The sequence below is a fragment of the Physeter macrocephalus genome, chromosome 8 (assembly GCF_002837175.3).
Source record: "Physeter macrocephalus isolate SW-GA chromosome 8, ASM283717v5, whole genome shotgun sequence".
Lineage (NCBI taxonomy): Eukaryota > Metazoa > Chordata > Mammalia > Artiodactyla > Physeteridae > Physeter > Physeter macrocephalus.
The window spans coordinates 13,792,384-13,806,635 of record NC_041221.1 but is presented as its reverse complement, the minus strand read 5'-3'; the positions used below and the strand labels follow the sequence as shown (position 1 = coordinate 13,806,635).

At 48.3% G+C, this 14,252-nt stretch overlaps 1 protein-coding gene across 7 annotated transcripts in view; it reads right to left on the bottom strand.

The window, feature by feature from the left end:
* TRAPPC10 (trafficking protein particle complex subunit 10) overlaps nt 1-14,252 on the bottom strand; it is a 94,228-nt gene that overhangs the window by 15,319 nt on the left and 64,657 nt on the right. For 6 of the 7 annotated variants that reach the window (XM_024120188.3, XM_055086446.1, XM_028492708.2 and 3 more), the window contains 6 exons: nt 12,605-12,745; nt 12,192-12,304; nt 8,491-9,005; nt 7,532-7,673; nt 5,759-5,917; nt 4,726-4,955 (listed from right to left, as the gene is read on the bottom strand). In XM_024120188.3, coding sequence (XP_023975956.1) covers nt 4,726-4,955; nt 5,759-5,917; nt 7,532-7,673; nt 8,491-9,005; nt 12,192-12,304; nt 12,605-12,745 — 1,300 coding nt within the window. The remainder of the gene's footprint in view (nt 1-4,725; nt 4,956-5,758; nt 5,918-7,531; nt 7,674-8,490; nt 9,006-12,191; nt 12,305-12,604; nt 12,746-14,252) is intronic. The other variant, XM_055086444.1, reaches the window with a different exon arrangement.

The following is a 14,252-nucleotide window of genomic DNA, read 5'->3' as shown; positions in this document are numbered from 1 at the left end:
TTTGATAGGGATTGCACTGAATCTGCAGACTGCCTTGGGAAGTATGGACATTTTACAATATTAATTCTTCCAACCCATGAGCATAGACTATCTTTCCATTTATTTATGTCTTCTTCTATTTCTTTCGTTAATGTCTTCTGGGTTTCAATAAACAAGTCTTTTACCTTCAGGGTTAAATTTATTCCTAGGTATTTTATTTTTTGATGCAATTGAAAATGGGATTGTTTTCCTAATTTCTCTTTCTGACAGTTCATTATTAGTGTAAAGAAACGTGACAGATTTTTGTGTACTGGTTTTGTATCCTGTAACTTTACTGAATTTGCTTACTAGTCCTAACAGTTTTTTGTGTTGGAGTCTTTAGATTTTTCTCTATATAATATCATATCATCTTCAAATAGTGTAGATTTTTCTCTATATAATATCATATCATCTTCAAATAGTGACAGTTTTACTTCTTCCTTTCCAATTTGGATGACTTTTATTTATTTTTATTGCCTAATTGCTCTAAGACTTCCAATACTATGTTAAATAAAAGTGGTGGGCATCCTTGTCTTATTCCTGATCTCAGAAGAAAAGCTTTCAGCTTTTCACCATTGATCACAATGTTGGCTGTGGGCTTGCCACATATGGCCTTTATTATGTTGAGGTACGTTCCCTCTATTCTGGCTTTGTTGAGAATTTTTATCATAAATGGATGTTGAATTTTGTCAAATGCTTTGTCTGCATCTATTGACAAGATCACATGATTTTTAATCCTTCATTCTGTTAATGTAGTGTATCACATTAATTTGTGGATGTTGAACCATCCTTGCAATCCTGGAGCAAATCCCACTTGATCATGGTGTATAATCCTTTTCATGTTTTGTTGAATTTGGTTTGCTAATATTTTGTTGAGGATTTTTGTACCTATGTTTATCAGAGACACTGGTCTGTAATTTTCTTTTCTTGTGGCATCCTTGTCTGGTTTTGGTATCTGGGTAATGCAGGCCTGTAAAACAAGTGTGGGAGAGTTCCTTCCTCTTCTGTTTTTTGGAAGAGGTTGAGAAGGACTGGTATTAATTCTCTGAATGTTTGGTAGAATCACCAGGGAAGCCATCTGGTCCTGGACTTTTGTTAGTTGGGAGGTTTTTTGAAAACTGTTTCAATGTCCTTACTAGTAATCAGTTTGTTCAGATTTTCTATTTCACCATGACTCAGTCTTGGTAGCTTATATGTTTTTAGGAATTTATCCATTTCTTCTAGGTCATCCAATTTATTGGCATATAATTGTTCATAGTACTAGTCTCTTATGACACTTTGTATTTCTGTGGTGTCACTTGTAACATCTCTTTCATTTCTGATTTTGAGTCCTCTTTTTTTCTTGGTGAGTCTAGCTAAAGGTTTGTCAATTTTATCTTTTCAAAGAACCAGCTCTTAGTTTCACTGATCTTTTCTATTATCTTTTTAGTCTCTATTTCATTTGTTTCTCCTCTGATCATGTTATTTCCTTCCTTCCACTAACTTTGAGCTTTGTTCTTTTTCTAGTTCCTTGAGGTATAAAATTAGGTTATTTGAGACATTTCTTGTTTCTTGAGGAAGGCATTTATTGCTATAAACTTCCCTCTGAGAACTGCTTTCACTGCATCCCATAAATTTTGATATGTTACATTTCCATGTTCGTTTCAAGGTAGATTTTTACTTCTCTTTTGGTTTCTTCTTTGACCCATCGGTTCTTCAACAGCATGTTGTTTAACCTCCACATATTTGTGCAGTTTGCAGTTTTCTTCATATAATTAATTTCTAGTTTCATACCTTTGTGGCTGGAAAAGATGCTTGATATGATTTCAATCCTCTTAAGTTTATTAAGACTTGTTTTGCAGCCTAATATATGATCTATCTTGAAAAATATTCCATGTGTACTTGAGAAGAATCTGTATTCTGTTGTTTTTGGACGGTATATTCTGTAAATGTCTGTTAAATCCATCTAGTTTAACATATTTAAGGCCGATGTGTCCTTATTCATTTTTTATTTTTTGTCTGGAGGTTCTATCCATTTATGTAAGTGGAGTATTAAAGCCCGTACTATTATTACACTGCTATTCTCCCTTTAGATATGCTAATATTTGCTTTGTATTTTAGGTGCTCCTATGTTGGGTGCATAAATACTTATGAACATTATATTTTCTTATTGGATTGACCCCTTTATCATTACATAACACCCATCTTTGTCTCTTACTACAGTCTCTGATTTAAAGTGTATTTTGTCTGATATAAGTGTAGCTACTCCAGCTTTTTTTCGTTTCCATTTGCATGGAAAATCTTTTTCCATCCCTTTACTTTCGGTTTGTGCGTCCTTATATCTAAAGTGAGTCTCTTGGAGGCAGCTTATAGATGGGTCTTGTTTTTTTTACCCATTCAGTCACTTTGTCTTTTGAGTGGAGAATTTAGCCATTTACATTTAAAGTAATTATTGATAGGTGTGTGCTTATTGTCATTTTCTTAATTGTTTTCTGGCTGTTTTTAAAGTTCCTCTCTGTTCCTATCTCCTTCTCTTGCTCTCTTCCTTGTGGTTTGATGACTTTCTTTAGTGGTATGTTTATATTCCTTTATCTTTTGTGTATTTACTATAGGTTTTGCTTTGTGGTTACCATGAGGCTTATACGTAGTAACTTACATCTATAACAGCCTATTTTAAGTTGATAACAACTTAAGTTGGATCCCATTCTAAAACTCAGCATTGTAACTCCCCCCTCCAACATTTTGTTTTTGAGATGTCACATTTTACATCTTTTTATCTTGTGTATCTCTTAACTAATTACTGTAATCATAGCTATTTTTACTGCTTTTTTTTTTCACCTTCATACCAGCTTTATAAGTGATTAATCCACTACATTTATCAAATAGTTACCTTTCCAATGAGATTTATTCTTTCATGTGTTTCTGTTACTAATTAGCACAGTTTCTTTTCATCTTAAAGAAGTCTCTAACATTTCTTGTAGGGCTGGCTTAGTGGTGATAAACTTTAGTTTTTACTTGTCTGGAAAACTCTTTATCTTTGCTTCAATTCTGAAGGATAACTTGGCCACACAGAGTATTCTTGGTTGGAAGTTGTTTGTCTCCCACCCACTCCCCCAGCAAGTTTAATATATTGTGCCACTCCCTTCTGGCCTGCAAAGTTTCTGCTGAAAATCTGCTGATAGTTTTATGGGGTTCTCTTGCACATAACAGATTCTTCCCTTGTCTTTAACTTCTGACATTTTACCTATAATGTGTCTTCGTGTGAGTCTCTTTGGGTTCATCTTGCTTGAAACTCTCTGGGCTTCGTGGATCTGAATGTCTCTTCCTTCCCCAGGGTAGGGAAGTTTTTAGCCATTATTTCCTCAAATAAAATTTCTGCCCCTCTCGCTCTCTCTCGTCTCCTTCTGGGACCCCTATGATGTGAACGTTTGTCTCTTTGATGTTGTCCCATAAGTCCCTTAAGCCATCTACCATTTCTTCCAATCTTTTCTCCGCTCTGATTGGACAAATCCCCCCGCTTTGTCTTCGAGTTGACTGGTCCTTTCTTTGCTTCATCTAGTCTGCTGTTGAACCCCTAGTGTATCTTTCAGTTCGGTTATTGTGCTCTTCAGCTCTGAGATTCTATTTGGCACTTTCTTATAAGTTTCTATCTCTTTGTTGAGGTTCTCACTGTTTTCCTCCATTTTTCTCCCCAGTTCGATGAGCATCTTTATGAACATTACTTTGAATTCTTTACCAGGTAAATTACTTATCTCTGTTTCATTAAGGTTATCTCCTGAGGTTTTATCTTGTTCTTTCATTTTGGAACATACGCCTCTGTTTCTTCATTTTGCTTGTCTGTGTCCCTTTCTGTACGGTAGACGAAACGACCACCTCTCCCAGTCTTGAAGGAGTGGCCTCGTGTAGGAGATAAACCTTGCTGTTCAGCCCTGCCCCAGCTCTTGGCTGTCCCTCAAACCTTTGTGCTTGTCCAAGCAGCCCATTATATTTCTAGTGGCTCCCAGGAGTCGAGGGTGTGCCAAGACTTGTCAGTGTCCCAAAGGGGAGGGTCTCAGCAACTACCTTCAGGCTGTTTGGAAGCCAGACCCTCAGGCACCAGCTTTTAACAGTATGCAAAAAATACAGTCCCACGGGACCACAAGCACACACGTCTACCCTTGGGTTGTTCAAAAGCCCTCGGAACGGATATCTGTATTATAAGACGTGGACAAACTCAGAAAAAGCATGACGCTAGCGACTGGTTCTGTGAGCTGACGGACTGTGGATTTAGGATCAAAGTCATGGATCTCTCAAATGACTGTCAATAAAGAGCAGCACCAAAGCATAAAATCTTAGCGCTTCTTCCTTGCTAAGCAGGATGTGATGTTTCAGGGAACAGAAAGCAAAAGCACACCAAGACACAGAACTCCCTCTAGCCTAATCACCAGGACAGATGGACCACAGAGGCAAAGCCACTGCCCTCTAAGCAAAACCTGTATCTCTTGCAATAAACCGTCCTTCCTCGAGTTGGGACAGAAAAGTTAAGAGCCTGTCTTTGTCTTTGCAAGATGCAAAGACTGCCTAAGAAGGGGTGATGCGCGGCCATAAATGCGAAACCCCACCCGAGCTTGTGGTACAGGGGCTGGAGACCTGCCACCCCGACAGCAGCCATCGTGTATGTACTGTCCCTCGAGCAAGGGGGACACGCAGAGGCCGCCCCCAGGGCTGCACCGTCCCAGCCCCGCTTACCTGGTGGTCCGTGGTGGCCATGCAGTGGCCAGCCTTCTGTGTGTCCTTAGGCTTCCCGCGGGGCTCTGTCACCCCCAGCATGGTGCCCTCCCCTCCAGTTGCTGGAGCTGAAGGTAAAGAGAGAACCTCCAGTTCAAATTCGATCACGTGGTACGCAGGCGCAGCCGGCAGGCTGATGCTCGTGACCTTGTCGGACGACTGAACCCGCAGCGCGGCGTCGGCAGCCTTTTCTGGGGAAGACAGAAACAGCCTCCTGTGACACAGCCCCTCTGTCCTCTCCGGGAGGGACGGGCCCAGCAGTGCGGCCCCAGCCCAGCTCCCGCCGCTCCTACACACGTGGAAGCGTGCAGCTGGGAAGGGCTGCAGAGGGAGGGAGACAGGAGAACCGGGAGCAAAACCCCCGAAGACAGAGCAGCACTGTATGAAAGCTGTCCAGTGGAGCTCGGCTCAGAGGACTGTCATCGTGCTCAGTCTGAGGACAGAAAAGAGACGCTCTTCACACAGCGCCCCCGAGACTGCGTGTGTCCCCGCAGGACGCGCTCCCACTCCACCCACCGCCAGACCAACTCCCACCGAGAAGGAGAGCTGCATCCTTCCCTCTCCAGACCTCGTGGCTGGGGACCGTAGGAGGTGGGACTTTTTTAGGGCTTCCCACCAGTGTCTTAAAAGGCTGATTTACTTTTCCTGTCTGCTGAGGAGAGCTGAGGAGGGCGGAAGGGGGCTGGAGGCCGGCAGGGCGTCACCGCGGAGCGCGAGCCCAGGCAGCAGCGCCGCACCACGAGACCACAGCAAGGTCGGCGCTGCCTGGCCGCTGGGCACGCGCACAGCTCTAAGTCTCTTCCCCTCAACTGCAACGCCCCACCTAGGGGAGGGGTTACAGTCCACCTACAGGTGGAACGTGGCCACGAAAGAGCCGCGAGGAGAAGCGGTCCTCAGATGCCACCGAGGACGCAGGGATGACAGGCTCCTCATCTCCTCACGGCGCGTGACGACACGCCAAGAGTCCGCCTTTGCCAGGTGACTGCTGCCTTACCTCTCATGTTGGAGTAGATCACTGCTCTGTTCTCTTCATGACACAGGATAAGCACGGCTTCTACATTGCTGAGCTGAAGGCTGTCCCCGTTTTTTACTGCGTAATGGCCAGTAGTGACAGTGAACTTGACCTTCTGAGGAATCCCGGCCAAGAGGCTGTCTAAGGGGAGAAGACAGCAGTGAGCGTCACCACGAAGCAAGGGCGCCAACGGAGGCCCCCGCGAGCTGCAGGGCGCCGCGGCTTCTCCTAGACGAGGCCCGCTCAGCGCGCACCCTCACTGCGCACCTCAGTGACGGGGTCTGCGGCGCTGAGGGGCCCTCGCCAGGCACAGGAGAACCCGAGAGCCTCAGGGACCTCATCACCACTTCAGTTTGGAGAGTTAGGGATTGTGGTGGCAGCCGTGTCGATGAGGGCCTCAAAACGTACCCGCTAGCCAGTTATTGAGAGAAACTCAGATAACGACACTAAAGAAGAAAGTAATGAAACCGCACGTGCTGCTGCTATTCAGATTTTCCTCTGGCCTTTCCAGGTTAGGCCTCTTCCAGATCTCTGGTTCAGAGTACACTTTCTCCTGGATGGAAATGCAGGGCGGGAAGGGGCTGAGGTTTTCTAAGAATCGGTTCCAGGGAAGGCAGAAGGAAGAAGGCAAGAGACAAGACACAAGGAGGAGGAATAACAGACGAGAGAGAGAGAGAGAGAGAGAGAGAGAGAGGGAGGAGAGGCGGAGGTGAGAAAGGGAGTGCCGGCCGGGGCAGGGCAGAGGGTCAGCCAGCACCTCCCAGGCTCTCCCAGCCACAGGGCTCAGCCTTTCTCACAAAAGGTTCTCTGAGGGAAGAACCACTGAGAGACTGCTGTGTTCCGCACCTGAGGGCCTTTCCAGGTAGCCAGGGGAGAAGTTTAAAAGCATAAAAATAGGTAGTTCAGAGAGATTAAATAGAAAAAAACGCTTTCCTTGATTTTTTTTTCCCCAAATGGAAGAAGCAAGCAAATAAATACATTGTTTCTAGCCTAAACCACAGAGCCACTCACTCATTAGTGTTTTACTGAAGTGCCATGTGGTCTTCAATAATTTGTTTACACCAACTCCTCCTAATTGTTGGACTTAACAAAAAGGACAGCAGCACTGAATTTCTCAAATGCCATGCCCGGGGATCAAGGTTAATCAACACTTTCAAAGGAAAAGACTTTTTTTTGTTTTGTTTTGTTTTGCGGTACGCGGGCCTCTCACTGCCGTGGCCTCTCCCGTTGCGGAGCACAGGCTCCGGACGCGCCGGCTCAGCGGCCACGGCTCACGGGCCCAGCCGCTCCGCGGCACGTGGGATCTTCCCGGACCGCGGCACGAACCCGCGTCCCCTGCATCGGCAGGCGGACTCTCAACCACTGCGCCACCAGGGAAGCCCAGAAAAGACTTTTGATCAGAGCACAGACCATAACTAATCTAGCATTCAGCCTCTGAAATGGAACTCTAAGCAGGAAATTGTATTTACTTATTAAATTCTCTGCAGTAGACATCAGCTGAGATTTAGCTCATTTTTCTCAGCTAATGTTTAGTAAACATGAAAGTAGCAATTACAGAAAAGCAAATATTCAGATGAACGAAAGAGCCAGAGTCAGGTCCCAGGCAAAATCTCCACGATGCCCCCCAAAGTGTCTCTTACAGAGGGACAGAGCGACAGAGGGCCACAAGCGTGACGCTGCAGAAAGCCCTCCTTCCACGTGCTCCCTTAGAGTAAAGGAGCCAAGTGCAGCACAGAACCTCCGCAGCCCACTCACCGGCCAGTGGCTCCACGTGCAGCTGCGGCTCCTGCGAATACACGTCATACTGCACCAGCGGGTAGATGTGAGGAAGGACGAACCACACCGGGCCCACCGAGGCGCAGAGCTGCCGCAGCGTGTAGGTTCCCGGCTCCTTGGCCTGGGGGCAAAACCGAGCATTCGCACAGCCGCCCCGTTCCTGCAATGACGAGCTTCTCAAGGGGAGGCTGAGCCATAATCTCTGAAGTGACCGTTTTCCTACCCTCTCTTTCCCACCACTCTGTGCTAACACGTCTACACGCGGGCTGTTCAAAAGATCCCTCGGCATCTGTCAGTCGAGGATTTTCTGAGTAACTGATGCTTAAGTTTGACTTTACGCTTAATAATGCATTCTCAATTTAATAAGCTTTATCTGTGGCTTTCTCTTCTGGAAAAGGTATTTAATGGAGACAGGGAGCATGAAATTTAAGACCTGCTCTAAGACTAGACCAAAAACACACGTGGCAAATAGCTGTACTTTCCACTGGCCTCTTGGGTCAGTGGAACCAGCAGAACCCGCCGCACTGGAGGAAGATCTGTATCGGAGCGGGGCAGAAACAACTGTTTTGACATCCATCCATGCAGCCACAAAAGGAGAAGAGAGTTTAACATGAAAGCGCCATCTTCTCTGAAACTTCCTCATTTTAGCAAATGAGGGTATATTCTAATACAAAGGGAAGAAGTCTAACTACATCCAGTGAGAACACAAATAATTACCTATGTCAAGAACTGCATTCAAAATTTATCAACTGCCTTACAATTATATAAGTACAAAAAGTTTTTTCAAAACATCAGTCTGTTTTTCTTTAAGGATACAAATCAAAGTCAGGTTAACAGAACAGAGGCGTCTACTGGATTCTCAGCTCCTTCAGAGGGTTCTTGCAACTGCCACCCGCTCCCGACCACCCCTAAAGAAAACTCCCCAGCCCAACACGTACCTGCGTCCTGAACGTGATCGTGTTGGGCCCTGGCTCCAGGGTCACGGCGGCGCACTTCAGCACGTGGGCTCCAGCCTCCAGAGCGGCACCCGAGGGCGCTTCCAGGGACGCGCCGCTCTCCTGCTTCCTTAGGAGCATGTGGACGTTTTTGCAGATAATCCCTGTTGTGTGCAAGGAATTGTCGGAAGGACTTCTCTCAAACATCTCGCATAGCTCCAGCGCGGGCAGGCTGTTCTGGGATGTGGGGAAAGGCGAGCTCTCTGCCGGGAAGCTGACAATCCCGTTGGCCGTCTTGTGCTTGGTGAGCCACTCGGCAGTCTTCCGGTAGTTGTTTTTCTCGATGCTGAAGTGGACGTTGATGGCAATCTGCTCCACGTGGACAGGCACGGGCATCTGACTGCACACGGTTATCTCCACGGACAAGACACCACCCACATGGACCACAGCATTGGAAGGGGTAAAATGGAGATCTCTCAGTTGTGCAAAAGAATGCATAGGGAGTACTATTTTGTGACCTGTAAATACACAGTACCACGTTTTACTTCCGAAGTCACACTTCCAGATGCTACAGAGACTGCAGGACTGGGCCACCATCGGGCCCACAGGAAGCAATGACGTGCAAAAGAGATGGTTCAGACCCTCCCAACCTTGTGCCATCTTCACACACCAAAAAGAGTTATTTTGTCAAAAAGGGAACAGAAACACATGCCTAGATAACTCCTGGAAATCATAAAACCTGAAGAAATTAAGGTTTCTAACTCCTGTTTTGGCAAACCCAAGAGAAATACAGGTCAACTAACTCCTCAATTTCAAAACAAGATTTGTAAAGTCCAGTTCCTAGAGCTGTTTCAGGGGATCCCACCACCTTCCCACGCACAGATTCTCCAGTAAAGATGCCCAAACCCCCTGCACATCTGGAAATAAACCCAGGTGTGTGCCACCTGCGAGGGCAGCCAATGAAGCCAGGAGCCAGGAGGGCAGCGGGTCCCCAGCCCCGGAGGCACCATCAGAGGGGAACCCACTGCACCCTCCAACCTCCTTTCCACAAGCACTGGTGTGTCTAGAACATCCACAAGGCCACTGGACTGACCGGTAAGGGAGGCGGTGCCGAGACTGATGCCATAAAATCACAAGAAAACAGGGACAATCACGGAATATTTTCTTCACAGAGACGCCACGGAAAGCTGGCAGGAAAAGCGTAACTGCACAGGCTCACGCACGTGCCACACACAGCAGATTCGGCACACGGCTCTACAACGGCCAGTCTGGGCACATTAAAGGCTCTGAAACACAAATCAGTGCCACGCTGCCCCTGAGAAACCCGTGCAGATGGCTCGATGTGCGTGACACGCACCCCAGCAGGCAACGACCACGGCAACCCGAAGCCCAGACCTCTGGAAACACTGGCTTTCAAGCAGTTAGCAACCGCTATGGACTGAATGCGGTCCCGCCAAACTTCTTAAGTGGAAGCCCTACCCCCCAGTGGGCCCTCTGGGAGAAAGTTAGGGTTTGATGAGGTCATGAGGGATGCGGGCCCTTGTAGGAGGACGCACCGGACAGCCCTCTCCGTCTCTCCCCGCACCTCCCTTCCCCCTCCCTCTCTCTGAGGCTCTCCATTTCTCCCCCATCTCTCCCCGCACCTCCCTTCCCGCTCCCTCCCTCTCTCTGAGTCTCTCTCTCCACCTCCCTTCCACCACCACCCCCGCCACCCCTTGCCTTGAAGGGACAAGCCAGGAAGAGGGGCCTCATCAGAAACCCACCCTGCTGGCATCCTGACCTCAGATGTCAGCCTCCAGAACTGTGAGAAAATAAACACCCGCTGCTGAAGCGTCCAGTCTGTAGCATTTTGTTATGGCAGCTCGAGCTAAGACAGTGACTCTTTTAAATAAATACTCTTCTCGATAAACTGAACATGAGAAGCTAAATAGTACAATAAATTTAATCTTACTACAAGGCAATTCTTAAAGTATATTTGCCAAAACACATTCCCATAAGGAAATACTCAAGAAACTTCAGACGGTGAGACAGTCTATGAGACAAGTGGCTCAATGTCTTTACAAAGTCAGTGCCTTACAACCCTGCTGTCAAACAACCGATGAAGGGAGGAACACAGCGAGGTCCAGCCATGCCACGGAATGTTATTCAGTCACGAAAGGAATGAGATGCTGACACACGCTACAACATCGCTGAATCCTGAAAACATTGTGCTGAGTGAAATAGGCCGGTCACAACAAAACACATATTGTATGATTCCATTTACGTGAAATATCCAGAACACGTATCTTCAGAGAGAGAAAGTGGATTAGTGGTTCCCAGGGACTTGGGATAGAAAGTGGATTAGTGGTTCCCGGGGACCTGGGGGGATGGGGGTGGTAGGAGGAGGTTGGGAGGAAATAAGTGTGGGGTTTCTTTCGGGTGATAAAAATGCTCTAACACTGACTGTGGGACGGGTGCACGTGTCTGTGATGACACCAAAAGCCACAGAGTCGTATACTGCATGCTGTGAATCCTATCTCAATAAAGCTGTTGTATTTTAAAAGGTCAGTGTCTGGAAAAGAGGAAGAAAACGAGATGGAAAGACTGTTCTAAGTTAAAGGAGAACTGAGACACAACAATCAAATGCAGTGTGTGACCCCTGACTGGACTAGTAGAGTCCAATTATTTTGAATATAAAATAATTTCTAAAAACACTTTTCAAGACAATGGGGGAGATCTGAAGAGGGGCTAACTTGGTTGCCTGACTTAGAACCTCTTCCCTCTGTGGGCAGGGTGGTTAGGGGATCACCTTTGTTTTCAGAAGATGCTACACTGTTTCAGGGTCTGGAGCTGCTCTGAAGTTCAGCAAAAAGAAAAAAGAAAGATGTAGACACACGTTTGCTACACGGCAAGATGTTAACAACTGCTGAATCTAGGTGGTCAGTATAGAGCACACACGCGGTATTAAGCACAGGGCCCACACGCGGTATTAAGCACGGGGCCCACACGCGGTATTAAGCACGGGGCCCACACGCGGTATTAAGCACGGGCCCACACGCGGTATTAAGCACGGGGCACACACGCGGTATTAAGCACGGGGCCCACACGCGGTATTAAGCACGGGGCCCACACGCGGTATTAAGCACGGGGCCCGCACGCGGTATTTAGCACGAAAGCAGGGGCCCACACGCGGTATTAAGCACGGGGCCCACACGCGGTATTAAGCACGGGGCCCCGCACGCGGTATTAAGCACGGGGCCCCGCACGCGGTATTAAGCACGGGCCCCGCACGCCCGCACGCGGTATTAAGCACGGGGCCCCGCACGCGGTATTAAGCACGGGCCCCCGCACGCGGTATTTAGCACGGGGCCCCGCACGCGGTATTAAGCACGGGGCCCACACGCGGTATTAAGCACGGGGCCCACACGCGGTATTAAGCACGGGGCCCACACGCGGTATTAAGCACGGGGCCCGCACGCGGTATTTAGCACGGGGCCCACACGCGGTATTAAGCACGGGGCACACACGCGGTATTAAGCACGGGGCCCGCACGCGGTATTTAGCACGGGGCCCGCACGCGGTATTAAGCACGGGGCACACACGCGGTATTAAGCACGGGCCCACACGCGGTATTTAGCACGGGGCACACACGCGGTCTTACGGCTTCTGCCCCGCCCCCCCCCGACATCCGGAGTCTCCGCAGTGGCGTCTGAAGCGAGCCTCACCTGGGCTGCCTGCCTGCCGGCGGGCGACGCCAACCACCTCTCTGCAGAAGTGCTCCCGCTCGCTCTCCGTCAGGTGCCGGTCGCTGGCCAGGACGCTGCTGGTCTGAAGGTAGCTGAGCGCAGAGTCAAGGAGCCCGAGAGGACCACACGCTGGGGCGCTGCGCGCCAGCCCCTCCGGTCCCCGGAGGGTGCATCCCGACGGGCGTTCCCCTTTCTCTAGGGTGTTAGGAACTCAAGCAGTAGTCAGACACGCTGACTAGGTGCCAGCTTCCATCCAACACAGTACACGTGCCAAGGCAGGCTTTTCTCTCCTAGTCACCAGGTGCTCATTAAACCCTCAACGGTGGGCACTGCTGCCGTACAAAGAGAAAGCAATCCTCCTACTTCATGAACGTATTCAACTTAAAGGATACTTTTCAATTTGTCCAAGGTGTTTCTGACATTCAGCTAGTTGCTTCCTTGTGTGTGTGATAGGCAGTGCCCAGCCCTCAGCCAGGTAATTCTTCAAGGCTCCTTGAAGATAGATCTCTGCCTTCTGGGGAGACTTCTTCCTCCTTGCAAATCAACAAACAGAAGCTTTCATTATGGGTCGTGATAATCAACAAACTCCGACATAACCTTTCACGGCCTGCTCTCCACCCCTGACAACCCCACACCATGAAACTGGTGCCATCTGCAGACAGACCTTCTCTGACCACCCCCCCATATGAGAAAGAACAAGAAGTCAGGAACACCTAACTGGACCTGAGAAATGCGCTCAGGCTGAGAATCCCACACACGCTGTTTGCCCAGCATGCTACACTAGCCAAAGAGCCTTCAGAGCTGAATCTCCGGATAAGAACGTGAGGGCATCAGTCACGATTTCAAGCTGACATAAGAACACCAAGCGTGAAGAAAGCGGAAGGCTTTGTCCACAGGCACACAACTAGTTATGGAGGAAGCTTCGAAACCTGGGCTCGGGGCCACACTAACTGCTGAAGACAGGCCAACACAGAGTGGTCTACACAGGCCAGCTGACAGGGGAGCTTGACTCAAGTCGGAAACTCAGGCAAAAGCACTGAGCAGGTTTCAAAGATTTACAGAGAACTGTGAGGAATTTAAATATCAACACTTATCACCCAAATTTAAACCCTCAAGACGTTCAGAATAAAACGAAGTCTAAAACCCAATTAATGAGAGCTTGCCAAAGCTTCAGTGACAACATGGCTGCCCTGGCCTTTCCCAGAGGGCTGGGCTACTGACTTCACGGGACGAAGGCCAACACCAAACAAGCGCTCGCTCTCTAAGCATCCTGGGACAACATCCCAGGCTTACTTCTGAAGCAATGAGAGTTCCCAAATTCTCAAATAAATTTTAAACCTATCAATTACATGTGTCGGTTTCTCTAGACTTTTATGGTCCTCTCCCCCATTTTTTATTTTATTTTATTTATTTAATTAAAAAAATAAATTTATTTATTTTTGGCTGCGTTGGGTCTTCGTTGCTGGGCATGGGCTTTCTCTAGTAGGCACTGGGAACGAATTTGCTTAGAACGGTTCAGCTTTTATAACATTTGGGGGCAATCTCTCCCTCCTTACCGGGCCTGAACTGAGGAATTGCCTGACTCCCTGCTGTGTGACACGGTCTGTGGTATTTCTGAGATTCCCTTGGCCAAATGGGCTTCTTTATTATTATTATTATTTATGTATTTATTTTTGGCTGCGTTGGGTCTTCGTTGCTGCACGTGGGCTTTCTCTAGTTGCAGCGAGGGGGGGCTGCTCTTCACTGCGGTGCGCGGGCTTGTTGCAGAGCACGGGCTCTAGGCTCCCAGGCTCAGTAGTTGTGGCTCATGGGCTCTAGAGCGCAGGCTCAGTAGTTGTGACGCATGGGCTCTAGAGCGCAGGCTCAGTAGTTGTGGCGCACGGGCTTAGTTGCTCCGCGGCATGTGGGATCTTCCCGGACCGGGGCACGAACCCGTGTCCCCTGCATCGGCAGGCGGACTCTCAACCACTGCGCCACCAGGGAAGCTCCTCCCCCATTTTTTAAAGGGGTCAGAACCTTCTATATACTTCTTCAGTTACT